The sequence below is a fragment of the Rana temporaria genome, chromosome 6, assembly GCF_905171775.1.
Source record: "Rana temporaria chromosome 6, aRanTem1.1, whole genome shotgun sequence".
Taxonomy (NCBI): Eukaryota; Metazoa; Chordata; class Amphibia; order Anura; family Ranidae; genus Rana; species Rana temporaria.
Window position 1 is genome coordinate 43,356,597 of NC_053494.1, and position 20,279 is coordinate 43,376,875.

General features: G+C 47.1%; 1 protein-coding gene across 2 annotated transcripts in view; it reads left to right on the top strand.

The window, feature by feature from the left end:
* LOC120943421 overlaps positions 1-20,279 on the top strand; it is a 78,327-nt gene that overhangs the window by 29,428 nt on the left and 28,620 nt on the right. For both annotated transcript variants that reach the window (XM_040356708.1, XM_040356707.1), the window contains exons 2-5: positions 2,662-2,793; positions 5,790-5,940; positions 11,753-11,925; positions 17,466-17,614. In XM_040356708.1, coding sequence (XP_040212642.1) covers positions 2,724-2,793; positions 5,790-5,940; positions 11,753-11,925; positions 17,466-17,614 — 543 coding nt within the window. In that variant the 5' untranslated portion in view covers positions 2,662-2,723. The remainder of the gene's footprint in view (positions 1-2,661; positions 2,794-5,789; positions 5,941-11,752; positions 11,926-17,465; positions 17,615-20,279) is intronic.

The window sequence follows — 20,279 nt, forward strand, 5'->3', positions numbered from 1 at the left end:
AGATGGCATTTAATGGGCACATATGAGGCTGCATTGATGGGCACTGGTGAAGCAGCATTGATGGGCACACGTGACGCTGTATTTGATGGGCACACGTGAGGCTGTATTTGATGGGCACTGGTGAGGCTGTATTTGATGGGCACTGGTGAAGCGACATTGATGGGCGCTGGGTGAGGCTGTATATAATGGGCACAGGTGAGATAGCATTTGATGGGTACATATGAGGCTGAATTGAGGCTGTATTTGATGGGCACTGGTGAAGCGACATTGATGGGCGCTGGGTGAGGCTGTATATAATGGGCACAGTTGAGAACAGGGCCGATGCTACCACTAGGCAAACTAGGCAGCCTAGGGCACCCGGCCACTGGTGTTCCTACTCTCTTCCCTTTGCAGAAAGCAACTAAGTCTCAGCATCATCAGGCAGCCGCCGCTCCATTCACAGATAGTGTCAGAGGCGCAGCGCCTGGCGGAGAGCTGTGTCTGTGTCCTGACTCCAGAATTAATGGAAACATTCATTGATGGGCTCTGGTGAGGCTGCATTTGATGGGCGCTTCATTAGAAAGGTGGGGTATACATGGGCAGGTCAAAGGGTGTGGGGCCAAGGGGGCGGCAAAATTAGGTTTCGCCTAGGGTGTCAAAAATCCTTGCACCAGCCCTGGGTAGAGGGGAAGCTGTTGCCACTAAGGGACCAACCACCTTATTACCAGGAACCACAGTGAGTAGCTGAAGCAAGTACTGGAGCAGAATTCTCACCAACCGGGGACAGGGAAGAATCTGGAAACTTCAGTGGGTATCAAGCCAGGGACCCAACCAGCGGAGGTGATGCTTGCAGAGCAGGCTTGTGTGTCAAGCCAGGGACTGAGCAGGCCAGTAGGGTGAAGCCTGAGAAGTATCTTGAGTGCCAAGCTAGAGACCCAGAAGAGAAGCGGGTGTGACGCTTCAGGAAGATACTTAAAGGGGTGGTTCCCCCTAAAACACATTTCTAACAATAGATTTGTAAGACCCGTTACACTGCGGGTAGGCTGGCTTTTTTTTTTTTTTTTTGTACATACCGACATCTCGGCGTTTCGTCCCTTGTCAGTGGGCGTTCCTAGTTGATTGACGTTCCTCGGACGGGCGCATACGTGACGTCACGACTTTCCGAAAGAAGCCGAACGTCGCTGCGCAGGTGCCGTATAGAGCCGACTCTATACGGCGCATGCGCAATGACGTTTGGCTTCTGTCGGAAAGTCGTAACGTCACGTATTCGCCCGTCCGAGGAACGTCAATCAAATAGGAACGCCCACCGCCAAGGGACGAGACGCCGAGATCTCGGTATGTACGAAAAAAAAAAAAAAAAAGCCAGCCTACCCGCAGTGTAACAGGTCTTACGAATCTATTGTTAGAAATGTGTTTTAGGGGGAACCACCGCTTTAAAGCGGGGGTTCACCCCAAAAAACATTTTTTAACATGACATTCAGCCGAGTTGTCAGAATGACAATCGGCTGTTTTTTTTTTTTTCAGTGCAGCACATACCGTATTTTCACCCCCGCTTCCGGGTATGTAATGTGCAGGACTGGGCGTTCCTAAGGTATTGACATCCTTCCGACCGGCGCATACAGCGCGTCACTAATTGCCGAAAGAAGCCTGGACTGCGAGTCGGCTCTATACGGCGCCTGCGCACCGACGTTCGGCTTCTTTCGGCAACTAGTGACGCGCTGTATGCGCCGGTCGGAAGTGCCAAGAGAAATAAACTCTCTTTGCATTCAAGAAGTGTCTGGCACCCATGAATCATGAAATTAAATATGCATTACTCCCACTATGCCTTGCAACCCACCATATACAGAAGGATGTCAGCTATCTCTGGCCCTGCAGGTTCTCAGACTGAAAGAGGCTGGGGACCTTTCTACACAAAAAAACAGGAAAGACAAGATACACCCAGTCAAATTATGCCTTATGGCGACACAACAGCACATAACAACATCAAAACCCCAATTAGTTCTCCACCTCCTCACCCTGCAGTGAAAAAAACCTCCCCAGTCCCACCCTCAATAAAACACTCTCACCTGTACCAGGGAGGAAAAATGGGATGCAGCCCCCCCTAAGGGAGCTGGGCCTTCCCTCCCCAACCAAGGGCCCCCCAATTAGCCCTAGAAGCCACCCAACCAGGGCCCTATAATGTTACCACAACCCTGCTCTGGGTAATGACACAATGGGCGAATGGGGAACTGCACATAGCACGGCAGGGGTACATCTGCCTATGTAACCAGCCCGACTCAGTCCGCCTAGCCCAGTCACCTGGGGTACTAGTGAGCCAAATATGGTCAGTCAGGAATGAAGGAGAGATTTTGTTCCTAAACACAGACAGTCCCTGCAAATGGAGGATGGAGACAGTCCCTGCAAATGAAGAATGGTTGGAAGCTCTGGGTGCCCACGGTGGTGGTATTCTGTATAGCTCTTTCAGCTCTTGCACCATACTACTTGAATTGTGATTTCAGGTAAAAAGAAAAAATAAAGTAGAAAAATACAATTCAAGACTTATAAATGAATGAAAATAAAATATAAATTGTGTTATTTAATGTAGAAAGGCTGCCTTACCATGTATTTGAATTACTAAACTATTGCAGGAACTCAGGTCAGATTACTTTTTTGTGGTTAAATACTCTTATATGTATCACACAGGTCTCAACACAGCCCATCAAACAGAAGACCCCACCGAACAGAAGACCCCACCAAGGCTTAAGATGGGACTAAAAAGAATAAAACAGATCAGCCTAATATGGGTTGCCATATCACTAACTGCATTAAGCAGATGTAAGTACAGTAAAACCTTGGTTTGAGAGTAAACTTCCATAGAACCTATGGATGGTATTCTTCTACATATTTTTGGTAAAAAAAAATCGCCATAAGAGATTATTGATTGGTTTGCGCAAAAGTTATAGCATCTACAAAATAGGGGATAGATTGATAGCATTTTTATTTATTTTTTTAACTAGTAATAGCGGCGATCAGCGATTTTAATCGTGACTGCGATTTTGCGGCGGACACATCGGACACTTTTGACACATTTTTGGGACCATTCACATTTATACAGCGATCCCTGCTATAAAAATGCATTGATTACTGTATAAATGTGACTGGCAGGGAAGGGGTTAAAACTAGGGGGCGAGTTAATGTATGTCCTAATTAGTGATTCTTACTGTGGGGGGAGGGGAGTGACTGGGGGAGGTGCCTCTCCCTGACAGGACGTGGATCTGTGTGTTTACACACACAGATCCACTTTCTGGCTCAGTTCCTGAGCAATCGCGGATGCCCGGCGGTCATCGCGGCCGCCGGGCACGCGCACCAGGTTCTCAGTGACGCGCCGCCGGGGGCGCGCACGCCCCTAGTGGTGTTTAAAGGCGCAACGTCATATGACGACCACCCAGTATAACAGATTCTTCCTCCCGCCGTCTTTTGACGGCGGGCGGATGACCAGTGGTTAACTGACGTGGCTCCCAAACAAATAGAGCTTTCTTTTGGTGGTATTTGATCACCTCTGCGTTTTTTAGTTTTTGCGCTATAAACAAAAATAGACCGACAATTTTGAAAAAAATTAATATTTTTTACTTTTTGCTATAATAAATATCCCCCAAAAATATATAAAAAATAATATATTTTTTTCCTCAGTCGCAATAAGCGTTTATTGATTGGTTTGCGCAAAAGTTATAGCGTTTACAAAATAGGGGATAGTTTTATGGCATTTTTATTAATATTTTTTTTTTACTAGTAATGGCAGCGATCAGCGATTTTTATTGGTACTGCGACATTATGGCGGACACATCGGACACTTTTGACACATTTTTGGGATTATTGATTACTATAAAAATGCCACTGGCAGGGAAGGGGTTAACACTAGGGGGCGAGGAAGGGGTTAAGTATGTTCCCTGGGTGTGTTCTAACTGAAGGGGGGGTGGACTGACTTGGGGAAATGACTGATCGCTGTTCATACATTGGCTGCTCGGCAAGATGACGTATAGCTACGTGATCTCACCCAGCAGAGCCGACCTGCCGCCATATGCGGCTGGTCGGCAAGCAGTTAACCACTTAACCCCCGGACCATATTGCTGCCCAAAGACCAGAGCACTTTTTGCGATTCGGGACTGCGCCGCTTTAACTGACAATTGCGCGGTCGTGCGACGTGGCTCCCAAACAAAATTGGCGTCTTTTTTTCCCCACAAATAGAGCTTTCTTTTGGTGGTATTTGATCACCTCTGCGGTTTTTATTTTTTGCGCTATAAACAAAAATAAAGCGACAATTTTGAAAAAAATGAATATTTTTTACTTTTTTCTATAATAAATATCCCCCAAAAATATATAAAAAAACATTTTTTTTCCTCAGTTTAGGCCGATACGTATTCTTCTACATATTTTTCGTAAAAAAAAATCGCAATAAGCGTTTATTGATTGGTTTGCGCAAAAGTTATAGCGTTTACAAAATAGGGTATTTTTATGGCATTTTTATTAATATTTTTTTTTTTACTAGTAATGGCGGCGATCAGCGATTTTTTTTTCGGTACTGCGACATTATGGCGGACACTTTTGACACATTTTTGGGACCATTGGTATTTTTATAGCGATCAGTGCTATAAAAATGCTTTGGATTACTATAAAAATGCCACTGGCAGTGAAGGGGTTAACACTAGGGGGCGGGGAATTTTATGTCCCTGGGTGTGTTCTTACTGTGGGGGGGGGGTGTGGCCTCACTAGAGGAAACACTGATCCTCTGTTCATACATTGTATGAACAGAAGATCAGCATTTCCCCCCCTGACAGGACCGGGAGCTGTGTGTTTACACACACAGCTCCCGCTCCCTGCTCTGTAACGAGCAATCGCGGGTGCCCGGCGGCGATCGAGCCCGCGTGGCACACGCACGGAAGTCGGGGGCGAGCGGGGGGCGCCCCTAGTGGCCGCTCAAAGAGCCGACGTTATACTACAGGCTCTCGCCCAGGAGAGCCGACCTGCCGCCGTAGAATGACGGCGGCTGGTCGGCAAGTAGTTAAAGACCCTGCAAACAAAGAAAAATACATAAATAAGAAAGGGGCTTTTGGGATTTTGAGTGAGTGATTTATAAAAAAATGTAATTTACATATAAACAAAGCATACCTTATAAACATATGATACATGGTTGAACAGGAGTATTTCTATCTATATACAAGGCAATGGCATACAGAAAAGAAGGATTCACAAATATGTATATACAAATGCAGCATCTGAAATTGCATAGTATCCCATAGAAGTAATTAATGTAAAAAGCCAAATGCTTATTGAGTAGTGGATACAAATGGGTTAAAGGATACAAATGAATCACAGTTGAGGTCAAGCCATGTGTTGGGAACATGATGACATTGATAGGCTCGACGCGTTTCGTGGCCAAATGCCACTCATTAGGAAAAAACGCATAGCATACCTGAAAAAATAAATAAAAAAGGTACCAAATAGGATCTAATATTTTGCCCAGATAGTAAAAAAGAAGGTAGGGGTAAGGGAGAACTAAGATGGAATACTTACAAATAAGCAGTACTGCAAGTCAGGGTCTGCGAGGCAAGAAAAACACATGTTGATCCTCCAAAAATGTACTCAGCTCTGAATTTTATTTCCTTTTTTGGGCCCACAATACATGTCATGCCATCTGTGGTCTCACGCAGGGCCAACTTAAAATGTTACCCTTGCCTCATGACAGAAGATACTTGAGTTTATGGATATTCCTTCTGCCTGTAGATGTCTGGAAGTGAAAATATTAATAATATGCTCTCTTTCTTTCATTCCAGCTCAAACCATTCCAGCCATTAAAAATTTGGAGTGCCTCAATGATTTTGATAAGAAAATGTTTTGTTTTTGGGAAATTGCTGGTTCAAGCAGCAATTGCAGTGAAGATTTTGCCTTAACATTTGCACATCAGCTCATACACAACGATCTAAAGTAAGTAAAGTAAGATTTTTTTTTTAGGGTGAACCCCCGCTTTAAACAACATGAGCCTGTAATTGGATCAGGATTACTAGATTTCAGGGCAGCATGACTAACACAGGCAGCTTTTTGGTGCCACCTCTGGTTCTGGAATGTTGGAAAATGTTCTGGAAGTTAGAGGGCGTAGGCTAGAAGGGTTGTCCTGCATATTTAGGGGCCCTTTGCCAATCTCCAGGAGGTAGGCCTGGTAGAGAACTAAGTGAGCTCTTAAATAGGCATGAGTCATGCTGAGCATGGAGTCAGGTAGAAGATGGAGATGCAGTGCTGAGGAGGCTGTCGGTGGCCCTTGAGAGGAACCCCCTAGTCTGGAGGGGGGGGGCTCTGCCCCAGGTCAGGGCTCAGGTGCTGGCCTAGAAGATCCTACCACAAAAGAAGTTGGAAGCAAGCTTTCCTGAGAGGCAATGGTGTAGCAGATCACTCTTGAAGACAGCGGTTCTATAGTCTTGCCCTGGGAGATCTCCAGAATGTCAGTCGGGTAGACTGGTGAAGAAGCAGCAGGCAGGTGGGCCGGTGAAGAGGCAGCCAGGTGGGCTAGCATTTCCTGCAGTAATAGAGCTGGGACCAGTGTCTACAGGGGAGTTGGAAGTACTCCAGGATGCAGTTCACAACACATTGTGCTACTTTATAGAGGGACTGAGAGCTCCTAGCCTGTAAGGGGCTGTTGCTAATGTAACAGAGACTGTTAGCCTGTGCAGAGGAATCAATTGGAGTTATACAGAAGAATCAGAGTTTTATATAAGAGGAAAGTTGTCCCTGGTTTTGTCACTTTCAAGTTGGGCATCCCATAATTCCCATACCAATCCAAGTTATTGTCCCCCCCTAATTAAACAACAAAGCAAAGCTCAAAGACTGCTCACTGTGTCTGAATGAAATCTGAAAATGTTATGTGCCTGGCTGTGCAGTAGTGGGGAACCCTGTCACCTGCAACCCCATACAGAGGTAGTGCTACATATGTTTATACCGTATATTTGGTCATGGACTTTTGTGATTAATTGGTTATTATGATATGTTATGCACTATTAACTTTATGATTATATTTAAAGCGGATGTGCCACTAAAAAAATATATTAAAAGCCAGCAGCTACAAATACTGCAGCTGCTGACTTTTAATATAAGGACACTTACCTGTCCTGGAGTCCAGCGCCGATCGCAGCAGATGACGAGCCGATCGCTCGTCACCCTGCTGCTCCCCCCTCCATCCTCGGTGAGGGAACCAGGAAGTGAAGCGCTCCGGCTTCACTGCCCGGTTCCCTACGGCGCATGCACGAGTCGCGCTGCGCCCGCCGATTGGCTCCCGCTGTGTGCTGGGAGCTGAGTGTTCCCAGCATACAACGGGGGACGGACGGGAAGCAAGGAAAAAACCCGTCCTTTGCCCGTATCGTAGGGCCAGAAGTGGGTGCAGATACCTGTCTGTAGACAGGTATCTGCACCCCCCTCCCCCCTGAAAGGTGTCAAATGTGACACCGGAGGGGGGAGGGTTCCGATCAGCGGGACTCCACTTTAGAGTGGAGATCCGCTTTAACACGTTTTTTTTTTTTTTTTACTGGGATCGGGAGCGCAGCACTATTTTGGGTTATGAGATTTCAGTTTAGAGTGGAGTGAGATCACATTTGAGTGCCAGCTAGCATCTGATGAGTAAGGCCTCGTACAGACGAGAGGATATCCGCTGGAAACGGTCCGCCGGACCGTTTCCAGCGGATAAATCCTCTGGCGGATTTGGATCTGATGGCTGTACACACCATCAGATCGAAATCCCCGCGGAATACATCCGCGGTGATGTGGCCGCGCCGTCAAAGCGACGATGACGCGGGGACGTGCGCGACCCTGGAAGGTAAATACTTCCACGCATGCGTCGAATCATTACGACGCATGTGAGGGATGGGAGCGGACGGACTGATCCGGTGAGTCTGTACAGAGGACCGGATCAGTCCGCTGGACTGGATTCCAGCGGATAGATTTCTTAGCATGCTAAGAAATTTTTATCCGCTGGGAATCCGTCGGCTGGATTTTTATCCGCTGGGAAATGTCCGCTAGGCCGTACACATGACCGGATCTATCTGCTGGAACTGATCCGCGGTCGTGTGTACGGGGCCTTACTTCTAAAGTAATTTCTTATATTTTTATTTTTTTGGGGTTTTTAATACTGTTGTAGTGTGGTGCACAGTTGTGTTTTTGATAATTAGTTTTGTACTGGTAGACAGCGTTGGTTGGATGTGGGTGTAGAGTAGAAGTAGAATGGGAGTAGTGCATTTTTTGAATGGGGTTGCATTAAAAGGCCTAAATTATTCCAGCCAAGGAGTCCCCCGTTTGACTTTTTCCTGGAGCCTCAATTTATGTAAAACTTTCTGTGCCCATTGGTGTTGCTAAGGGTGTGTGTCAGCTGGCTTTGGGCTTATGTCACTGGCATCCCTTTGACATCAATTATTCAGAATACTATGACAGATACATGTGACTTGCAGTGGACCTCCTTCTGACTTGCATTAGATTGCTCCAATCAACGTTGTATGGGAATGCAAATCTCATTTGACGTGAACAAAAGCCAGTCCAGACGGACCCTAGTACGTAGGAGTGTGCTATGTGTGTGTTGGGGTAAAAATATCAATGGCTATATGCAGGCATGTACTGGCCATTGGGACTACCGGGAGTTTCCCGGTGGGCTGATTTCTCAGTGAGCCATTTTTAGTGACAGCGGAGATAGAGTGGGGACTTTCAAACCCTGTCCACCAAAAAGCTAATCTCCTGCTGTGCAGCTGGTTAGAAAAAAAAATCTTCTCCGGGCCCTCTGTGTTCAGTGGGGGCACTGGTGTGGCTGCGCTGATGGGCACTGGTGTGGCTGCACTGATGGGCACTGGTGTGGCTGCATTGATGGACACTGGTGAGGCTGCATTAATGGGCACTAGTGTGGCTGCATTAATAAACACTGGTGTGGCTGCATTAATAAACACTGGTGTGGCTGCATTAATGGGCACTGGTGTGGCTGCACGGATGGGCACTGGTGTGGCTGCACTGATGGGCACTGATTAGGCTGCATTAAAGGGTTTGTAAAGGATTTTTTCTATCATAATAGCTTCCTTTACCTTAATGCAGGGCTGTTTTCATGTCCTCATTGTTCGTTTTTGCTCTCAAGTTGCTGTAATTCTTCTCTGATCTCCACACTTCCTGGTTGTCTGTTTCCTGATAACCACAGTACTGGGAGCTTTCTCTCTGTGGTCACTAATCAAGGAGGTGTGATTACTGTGTGTCTAAAACCCCTCAGCACCAATCAGTTTAGTTTTCCAAACCATCACTGCCCTGTATTGACTCTGTGGCTCTGTACAGCAGAGAGGCAGGAAACAGCATGCAAAAACGAAACTAGAAACTGCAGGTACATTATATGATTGATCTTTATCTATTTTTAATAATTTTTAAAGGGAATCAGTTAACTATTATGTCTCTATACCCTGTAAACAGTCATTTCAGCAAAAAAATTTTTTTTCCTTTACAACTCCTTTAATGAGCACTGATAAGGCTGCATTAATGGGCACTGGTGTGGCTGCATTAATGGACACTGGTGTGGCTATGCCCTGTCCTATGCCCTAAAGTGGAATATGTTTACTTATGTTTTTTTGTGCAATTGCGCAGTTTATATACTGTTTTTGTGCGTGTTTGCAAAATTAAAGTGGGCCGGTCTGAATGAAGTCCAGGGCCACATTTTTGTCCCAGTCCAGCCCTGTATGGACACTCGGGAGAGAACTGTGCATACTAGGGTGTAGCTCTAACTGGTGGTGTGGATACTGAGGCATAGCTGTGTGTGCTTGAGCGCAGAACTCGTGAGGATAATAAGAAGAAATGTGCTGTATGTGCTGTGGTGCCAATTGCAGGTGAAATGGAGACCAGGGGGTGAGCTTCACATACTGAGATGAAGCTTTCCCTGGTGGCATGGATACTGGAGAGTAAGATGTGCATGCTGGGGTGCAGATCCCTCTAGTATTGTGGATACTAGGGAATGTAGTGTGCCTGCGGGGGCACCAATTGAAACTGACCCTGGGGAATGATCTGTACATACTGGGGTAAAGATCTAACTGGTGCTGCTGATGCTGGAAAGTGAGCTGTGTGTGCAGATATCAATAGGAACTTATAGGTATATTCACAAAGAGTTAGGCCGGCTTATCAGTAGATAAGCCGACCTAACTCTGAATCTACGCCGGCGTTTGTTTAAGTGTATTCTCAAACAGAGATACACTCAAACAAAGCTAAGATAGGCCGGCTTGCGCCGTTCTATCTTAGCTTGCAATGTTTCTGTTGTCCACTAGATGACGCTTCCATTGCGGCCGGCGTAGATTATGTAAATGAGGGGATACGCCGATTCACGAATGTACGCCAGGCCTACACCGTCGCATTAGGTCGTTTCCGTAAGGGATAGGCCGCCTAAAGTTATTCCACCTATGAGGTGGAATAACAATGTTAAGTATAGCCGCCGTTCCCGCCGCGAGTTTCGAATTTTTTACGTCGTTTGCGCAAGTCGTCCACGAATCGGGATTTACGTTGTTTACGTACACGTCGAAATCAATAGGCCCGTACGGCCTACTTAGCCGCAATGCGCACTGGGAAATGTAGTCGCCCGGCGCATGCGCAGTGTCAAAAAACGTCAAAAACGTGAGGTCAAGCCTCATTTCCATATAACACGCCCCCCCTCAAAGTCATTTGAATTAGGCGCCCTTACGTCCGCTCGTTTTAGGCTACGCCACCGAAAATTAGCAGGTAAGTGGTTTGAGAATCACTACTAGCCTAACTAATTTACGGCGGTGTAGCCTAAAAAGGCTAGGCCGCCCTAAAGTTAGGCGCCCCTACGTGAATCTACCTATTAGGGCCAGATTCACAGCCGAGATACGACGGAGTATCTCAGATACTCCGTCGTATCTCTCAGAGTATCTATGCGACTGATTCATAGAATCAGTTACGCATAGATATCCCTAAGATCCGACAGGTGTATCTGTTTTACACTGTCGGATCTTAGGATGCAGTACCGCGGCCGCCGCTGGGGGGAGTTTGCGTCGTAAACCAGCGTCGGGTATGCAAATTAGGAGTTACGGCGATCCACGACGTTTTTTTGCGTTCACTACGTCGCTAGTCTAGTTTCCCGTCGCAAAGTTAGTCGTCGTTTTGGGTGCCTTAACTTTACACAGCACACGTATGTGCTATATAAAGTATGGCCGTCGTTCCCGCGTCGAAATTTAAAAATTCACGCCGTTTGCGTAAGACGTCCGGGAATACGGAAGTACTTTACGCACGTCACCGTTCGAAAAAATGACGTCACTTCACGCAAAGCACGGCGGGAATTTCGAAACGGAGCATGCGCAGTAGGTCCGGCGCGGGAGCGCGCCTAATTTAAATGGCACACACCCATTTAAATTACGCGGGCTTACGCCGGAGGCCGCCGGCGTAATTTTTCACGCAAGTGCTTGGTGAATCAGGCACTTGCGATGAAAAATTGCGGCGGTGTAACATATCTACGATACGTTACGCCGCCGCGGTTCTACCTGAATCTGGCCCTTAGGAAGTAAGCAATGCATGTATAGAGAGACCAGACACTAGGCAGAAAATGTGGGTGGTGAGGATGTCATGTGGGGCATGCTCATGGCAGGTGGAAGAATATTCCAGTTAAAAAACAAGAGTAACAGAATATACATAAAATAGCTATGATGAACTAATGTAAGTTGTGTACTACATTTATTTACATCTATTTAATTTTACCCACAAATATATTTTTGTATTCATATCATTTCAGCAGAGGCACGTGTCTTGACCTGCAAAATGAGCAGTTGGATGGTTCTGCGGTGCCTAATAAATGTATATGCAATATTCCTCGACCTTTTTTTGTATTTGCTGATGTCTATCTAATAGAAGTGGCGTCACATGGACAACCAGTTGGCAATACAACAATTGAAATTTGCTCCACAGGTAAGTAAGAACTGTTGGGTCTCTGGGTGGAGGTGAAAAAGATCATATAACTAGATACAGTGGAACCTCGGATTACGAGCATAATCCGTTCCAGGAGAATGCTTGTGATCCAAAGTACTTGCATATCAAAGGGAGTTTCCCCATTGTAGTAAATGGAAACGAAAATAATTTGTTCCGCATTGACTTCAATCACATGCAATACCGCATGTGGCAAGAGGCGGGGGGCGCCGAAGAGCATTGGAAACAGTCCCGAGGACAGCTCGGCTGACCTGGGAAAGGCTCGGGAACGGAGCCAAGTCTTTGTGAGCATTCGGCTCCAGCGCCCCCGCACCTCAGGTCAAACGCGGTACTGCACAATGCTTTGGCCTGAATCCTGCTTGTTTTGCGAGACAACACTCGCAAACCGAGTTAGGATTTTTCAAAATACAGTGTTCGTATTGCGAAACGCTCGTTAACCGCGTTACTCGCAATCCGAGGTTCCACTGTATACAAAAGTCAGGGCTTTTTTTCAGGTGGAACTTGGTGGAACTCAGTTCCACCACCTCTGGCTCAGACCCTTTGGTGCCTGCTCACCACAATCACTTGTAAAACACAGAAGTCCCATTTCTGTGTTTATAAGTGACAGCTCTGCACTCTGTGTGCAGCCCTCGGGCTTTCACATTGAGAAGGCTGGCAGGAGTTTTTCAGGCGGTATTTAGGCGCTATTTTTAGCGATGTACTGCCTGAAAAACTCCTCAGTGTGAAAGGGGTCTTAATAATTAAAAAAAAGATAAATAAGTTAAATAAATATAGAAACCGCAACAGCTATTACAAAGGTGCTAGAACCTTACAAATAATTGGATATGTGAATTACCAGCGCTAGCAGAATATAAAGTGACAACACACTGTATAACATGATCTATACACAAGGTGATAGTATAAAGTACTAAGTGTTTCCAGAAGGATGACAACTGATATTTCTTGGTTCAAAAGGAATTTCAAGTATCACACTCCCCTCTTGTGACCCAACTCACCTGAGTTAATGGACTCTAACATTTGCAGTCCATTTGTCAAAACATGCTGTAATCTTTGAGATCTGATGTATGGATCTGGATTTTCACAGAAGCTTCCACATACATTGGAACCTTGGTTCCAATGTATGTGGAACATTGGAGGAGGATCAGTTGGCGCATTCCAGCGGCGTGGATTCCACATAAAACGCCGCAAATAGCGGCTCCGGGTGTCCTCCGAGTGGGTCACATGATCGCGGGACCATGTGACCTCACGCCAGCCAATCATAGGAGGGAAAGGCGGGGAGCCGAGCGTGTCACGTGATCGCGAGCTACAGCGAGGTGAGAGAGGGAGGACTCGTCTCGTACTGCGCAGGGAGCTGTGTGCAAGGACAAGTCCCGAGGAGCTGAGCCTGCCTACAGTGCCTACCTAGTGCCTAGTGCTACTGCGTCTGCAACAGAACAGTTAAAAGTAAGCAAATAATAAGAAAATAATTTAAATTACTGTATTGGGGAGGTGGGAGGTGACCATCATTTTTTTAAAATAAAAAATGGCAGTTTAAAAAAAAAAAATTGTGTTATTTTGAGCAACGCTTGCCTTTTCTGACAAAAAAAAAAAAAAACATTAATTGCAGCCTCACTGTGCCACCAAACGCAGCCACTGTGCCATCACATGCAGCCACTGTGCCCATCAAACACAGCCACTGTGCCATCACATGCAGCCACTGTACCATCTAACGCAGCCACTGTGCCATCAATTGTCGCCACTGTGCCATCACACGCAGCCACTGTGCCCATCAAACACAGCCACTGTGCCAACACACGCAGCCACTGTGCCAACACACGCAGCCACTGTGCCAACACACGCAGCCACTGTGCCACCATCAATTGTCGCCACTGTGCCCATCAAACGCAGCCACTGTGCCATCAATTGTCGCCACTGGGCCCATCACACGCAGCCACTGGGCCAATCACACGCAGCCACTGTGCCCATCAAACGCAGCCACTGTGCCATCACATGCAGCCACTGTGCCAACACACACAGCCACTGTGCCATCAATTGTCGCCACTGGGCCCATCACACGCAGCCACTGTGCCAACACACGCAGCCACTGTGCCATCACACGCAGCCACTGGGCCAATCACACGCAGCCACTGGGCCAATCACACGCAGCCACTGTGCCCATCACATGCAGCCACTGTGCCATCAATTGTCGCCACTGTGCCAATCACATGCAGCCACTGTGCTTATCACACGCAGTCACTGTGCCCATCACACGCAGCCACTGTGCCACCATCAATTGTCGCCACTGTGCCCATCAAACGCAGCCACTGTGCCATCAATTGTCGCCACTGGGCCCATCACACGCAGCCACTGGGCCAATCACACGCAGCCACTGTGCCCATCAAACGCAGCCACTGTGCCATCACATGCAGCCACTGTGCCAACACACACAGCCACTGTGCCATCAATTGTCGTCACTGGGCCCATCACACGCAGCCACTGTGCCATCACACGCAGCCACTGTGCCATCACACGCAGCCACTGGGCCAATAACACGCAGCCACTGGGCCAATCACACGCAGCCACTGTGCCCATCACATGCAGCCACTGTGCCATCAATTGTCGCCACTGTGCCAATCACATGCAGCCACTGTGCTTATCACACGCAGTCACTGTGCCCATCACACGCAGCCACTGTGCCATCAATTGTCGCCACTGTGCCCATCAAATGGGGGGGGCGCAGTTTGCCATCTTCGCCCTGGGCACCAAATGGCCTTGTCCCAGCACTGCTTGGTAGAACAAGCATAATTCGTTCCAGGAGAATGCTTGTAATCCAAAGTACTTGCATATCAAAGCGATTTTCCCCATTGAAGTCAATGGAAACTAAAATAATTTGTTCCGCATTGACTTCAATGGCATGCAATACTGCATGCTGCCAGAGGCGGGGGGCGCCGGAGAGCCTTGGAAACGGCCGAAAAGGCCAGAGGACACTTCGGCTGACCTTGGCAAACCTCGGAAAGACTTAGTTCCCGAGATTCGCAGAGGTAAGCCGAGCTGTCCTCTGGCCTTTTCGTGCATTTCCAAACGTCGCCGAACGCAGGGATGTCTTAATAGCATCTTGGGCCCCTGGGCTCAATGATGACAGTGCAGGTAAACAGATATCAAGTAGGTAGGAGGCAGACTGCCTCCCCTGTGTATCTATCACTCTCAGTGCTATCATGCCCCCCCACCTCAGGCCAAATGCGGTACTGCAGGCCCCATTAGCTTGAATTCTGCTCACAAACCGAGTCAGAATTATTTAAAAAAAAAGTTGCTCGTCTTTCAAAAAGCTTGTTAACTGAGGTATTCGTAAACCGAGGTTCCACTGTATATATGTTCATGTGGACCGAGGAAGATCATTCACAGTAAAACAAAAGATAAAAGGTACATAGTGAAGTACTACCGGCACTAGATTCAATGCGCAATTACATAAACGCCCCTCACGAGACGGCTCTGTAAAACAGGCACCAGTATGTTCCGGGTCCGAACAGCGTGCATTCCACAGATACTGGAAGTTGCGTCACTGGTACGTGGAACCTAAAATACACCTTTCGACCTACTCCAGGGCGTCATCAATGTCCTTGATGACGCCCTGGAGGAGGGGTGAAACGCGTTGACGTATTTCCGGTTTCACGTACCAGTGACGCAACTTCCGGTATCTGTGGAACGCACGCTGTTCAGCTGCATACCCGGAACATACTGATGCCTGTTTTACAGAGCCGTCTCGTGAGTGGCGTTTATGTAATTGCGCATTGAACCTAGTGCCGGCAGTACTTCACTATGTACCTTTTATCTTTTGTTTTACTATGAACAATCTTCCTCGGTCCACATGAACATATATATATATATATATATACAGATATATGGAAGCTTTTCTAAAAATCTAGATCCATACATCAGATCTCTAATGCCTCGTTTCCACTTAGCGGATCGGTTCGTGTTGGTTCGGTATCGGTACGCTATTTTGAGTGTTTCCATTATGAAAGTGGCCCATACAACAGAACCATACCGCACCATTCAGGGTCCTGCTTCAGATGTGGGGCCATAGAAAATGGTACGGTACGGTTAGGGCGGAGCTACTCACGTCACGCGATACATTCCACTGATTGGCGGACAGAAAAAAGTCAAGGCACATGTCAAAGGAAAGCAAGACAAACACCACGTCGCCATTCAGTCCAGATAATAGATCTGCCTTGCAGTGGAAACGCTCACCTGAATAGGCCAGACCATTCTAACCATTCCAAACTGTACAGACCCGAACCGATCCGCTCAGTGGAAACGAGGCATTAGGTTACAGCATTTTTTGATCCCTGGACTTCAAAGCTGAGGCTCCATTAACTCTGGTGAGTTGGGTCACTAGAGGGGAGTGTGATACTTGAAATTCCTTTTGAACCAAGAAATATCAGTTGTCGTCCTTCTGGAAGCACTTAGCACTTTATATTATCACCTTGTGTATAGATTATGTTATACAGTGTGTTGTCACTTTATATTCCGCTAGCGCTGTTAATTCACGTATCCAACTAAAGGCTACTAAAGGCTGATTAAGGGCTTTTTTTTTTACAGTTGCCCTTTAAAGAAAACCTATATTGAAAGAAATATGTATGCTGTCATGGTTGACCTCTCCTGAAAATCCACAAACGAATTACGCCGGCGTATCTATGAATTTTTAAAATGCCCCGTCGTATCCACAAAACAAGATACGACTGAATCTGGGCTCGATCCGACTGGCGTACGTCTTAGTACGCCGTCGGATCGTTGGTGCATATTTACGCTGGCCGCTAGGTGGCATTTCCGTCGAATTCCGCGTCGAGTATGCAAATTAGCTATATACGGCGATCCATGAACATACGTCCGGCCGGCGCATTTTTTGATGTCGTTTCCGTAAGGCTTTTTTTGGCGTATAGTTACCCCTGCTATATGAGGCGTACTCAATGTTAAGTATGGCCGTCGTTCCCGTGTCAAATTTTTTAATTTTTACGTGGTTTGCGTAAGTCGTTCGCGAATACGGCTTTGCGTAGAATGATGTTCACGTCGTAAGCATTGGCTTGTTGCGGGTTAATTTCGAACATGCGCACTGGGATACCCCCACGGACGGCGCATGCGCAGTTAAAAAAAATGTAATTTATGTCGGGTCAAGACGTATTAACATAAAACACGCCCCCATCACATACATTTGAATTGCGCCCTTACGCCGCAAAAGTTACACTATGCCGCCGTAACTTACGGCGGAAATTCTTTCAGGATACAAAAAAAAAGCTGTAAGTTACGGCGCCGTAGTGTATCAGAGATACACTACGCCGGACGGATAGAAGCGCCACGCTTCGTGGATCTGGCCCCAAATGTTTTCATCTTTTCTGTGCAGGATCACTTTAACCACAAACTGACCATTCTTGAGAAACAACTATTTCACTGCAATAGTGTTAATCTTATCTTTGTGCTGTATTCACTTCCTCTGTAACTTGCTCATTTCCGTGGAAACAATGTTATTTACAGTATGTTTTGCACAGTTAAGCCAATCGCCCCATCAAATGTCCGAATTGAATTTCAAGACGAAGAGAACGGTCTAGTGCAATGGAATATCGGTTATGAGAGCAACTTTATCCTATCCAAGCTGTCCTATCATGTACAGATCCTCTTCAAGCATGGCAGAAAAGTGGTAAAAAATTCAGTTGGTTTTGTTTTCTTGGGCACATTGAATCACATAGAACTGACCACAGCATCTAAACTGCCTTTTCTTTATTTGGCTCCACCATCTCCTTTGACCGGTTCCAGACCGACACATGCAGATATACTGCGGCAAAATGTCTCTTCTGGGTGAAATCCAGTACATATACGGCTTCTCCCAGGAGAGCCACCAGAGGGCGCGCAAGCGCCCCCTGCATGACAGGGGACCCGATGCGCATGGCCAGCGGGCGCGAATGCCAACGGCCGCGTGCACGAGCGGGTGAACGGGAGTTTGTGTGTGTAAACACACAAAGCCTGCACTGTTTGAGGAGAGAAGGACAGATCGTGCCTTCCTACAAAGTAGAAAACATGATCTGTCATCTCCTATAGTCATAGAAGTAATTTGAAGGGTTCAAGGTTAAGATATTAGGATGATGGTACACCCCTAACCCCTTTGTATATTTCCAAATTTGAGAGGTTAAACTATATCTCCTATAGTCAGTCCCCATCCCCACACAGTGAGAACACACAATAGGGTACACACTTAACCCCTTGATCGCCCCGTAGTGTTAACCCCTTCCCTGCCAGTGACATTTACATAGTAGTCAGTGCACATTTATAGCACTGATTGCTCTGTAAATGTCAACGGTCCGGAAAATGTGTCGCAATGGGGCGGCTATAAACAAATAGCCGCGCCGTTGTCCCGGATCACTCCCCGCGGGTTACCCACCGCCGCATGATCCCGCGTCATTGGATTTGATTGACAGCAGCGGGAGCCAATGGCTGCGCTGCTATCAATCTACCCAATGAAGAGCCGAGAAGCCGTGGAGAGAGCAATGCGGGATCGTGCCCGCGGACATTCGGGGCTCAGATAAGTATACTGGGGGGGGGGGGGGGGGGGCTGGGGGCCGGACACTGCAAGGTGTTTTTTCACCTTAATGCATAGGATGCATTAAGGTGAAAAAACACAAAGGTTTACAACCCCTTTAAGGCTGGGTCCACACTGCTGTGCAGAGTGACACACACAGGGGTCCGGTGCATCCCTATTCACCGGTTCCAGTCAGATTTAGTTCTGAATTTTTTGCTAAACTCTGACCTGAAACGAACCAGGAGATGCAGATGTCCCATTGAGATCCGGTCCCATTGAGAGCCGGTGCCATTGAGAGCAGGTCACAGTCTCTTGACATGCGAATTGGATGCAAGGAAAATCCTATATCCAATTTGCAATAGTGCGAACACAGCCTAATGCCACGTACACACGGTCAGAATTTCCGATGGAAAAAGTCTGACGGAATTTTTTCATCGGATATTCCGACCGTGTGTTTTCCCTCATCTGACTTTTTCCGTCGGAAATTACGACAAACTTAGAAAGAAAACGCTTTAAATATGAAGCTTCTGCTTTGTCACTCTGTCACATGCGCCCCTGGTGGACTAACACATGCCTAAATCTTCAAAATGTCTCCAAGGGTCACCATAGATGTACAAAGGGAAAGAATAAATGTTGTTCTTTGTGCGAGGGTTGGGGATTGGTTCCCCCCACTCCTCCATGTGGGCCCCCATATGCTGCCGGCAACAACATGGGAGTCTCCTGTCTATTCCATACTAAGGAGAACACTCCAATTGGAATACATGGAATATGAACATCCCCTGGGGTGAGTTCAATTCCACTTAAATTTCATCTAAATCTGTGGTTATCCTTGGAAATGTATAGGATATCTTGAGATATATAGATACCCTTGCTGTATGCTGTATAGTGGTTGAGGTTTATCTTAGGCCCCATTCACACCTCTATGGAGATGGTTCACATCTCCACTCCAAGGGCCAGATCCTCAAAAGAGATACGGCGGAGTAACTGCTGTTACTCCATCGTATCCCTTGTCCTAACTTTGGAACTGATCCACAGAAGCAGTTTTCCAAAGTTAGGCAGAAGATCCGGCATGTGTAATTGAATTACACTGCCGAATCTTAGGATGCAGTACCGCATCCGCCGCTGGGGGCATTTCGAGTCGAAATGCCGTTTCTAGTATGCAAATTAGCACTTAAGGCGATCCACAAAGCTTTCCAGCTTCGTTTTTTCGCCGTAAGTTTTAGTTTGCAAGTGTAAAACTAGGGCCGGTGTTACAAAGTGTAAACTAGTCACACCATGTAAAAGCCCATTCCAGCGACGGCATTTGGTATGCATTCCCGAGGGAGAACTCCACGGCAATTTGTAAAAACAAAACCGGCATGGGTTCCCCCCCAGGAGCATACCAGGCCCTTAGGTCTGGTATGGGTTGTAAGGAGACCCCCCTACGCCGAAAAATCGACGTAGGGGGTCCCCCTACAATCCATACCAGACCCGTATCCAAAGCACGCTACCCGGCCGGTCAGGAAAGGAGAGTGGAAGAAGACCCCCGGAGAGTGGAAGAAGAAGCCCCCCCTGCTAATAGAGCTAATAAAGAAGACAGGGGGGGCATCCGGAGCAGAATAATAAATTATTTTAAAAACCCTTGTGTTGTGTGTTTACTAACTTTAACTTTTTGCCTACAGGTGAATGGATAGGGGTACGATGTACCCCATATCCATTCACTTAGGGTGGGGGGCCGGTATCTGGGGGCCCCCTTATTTGAGGGGACTCCCAGATTCCTATAAGCCCCCGCCCGCAGACCCCGACAACC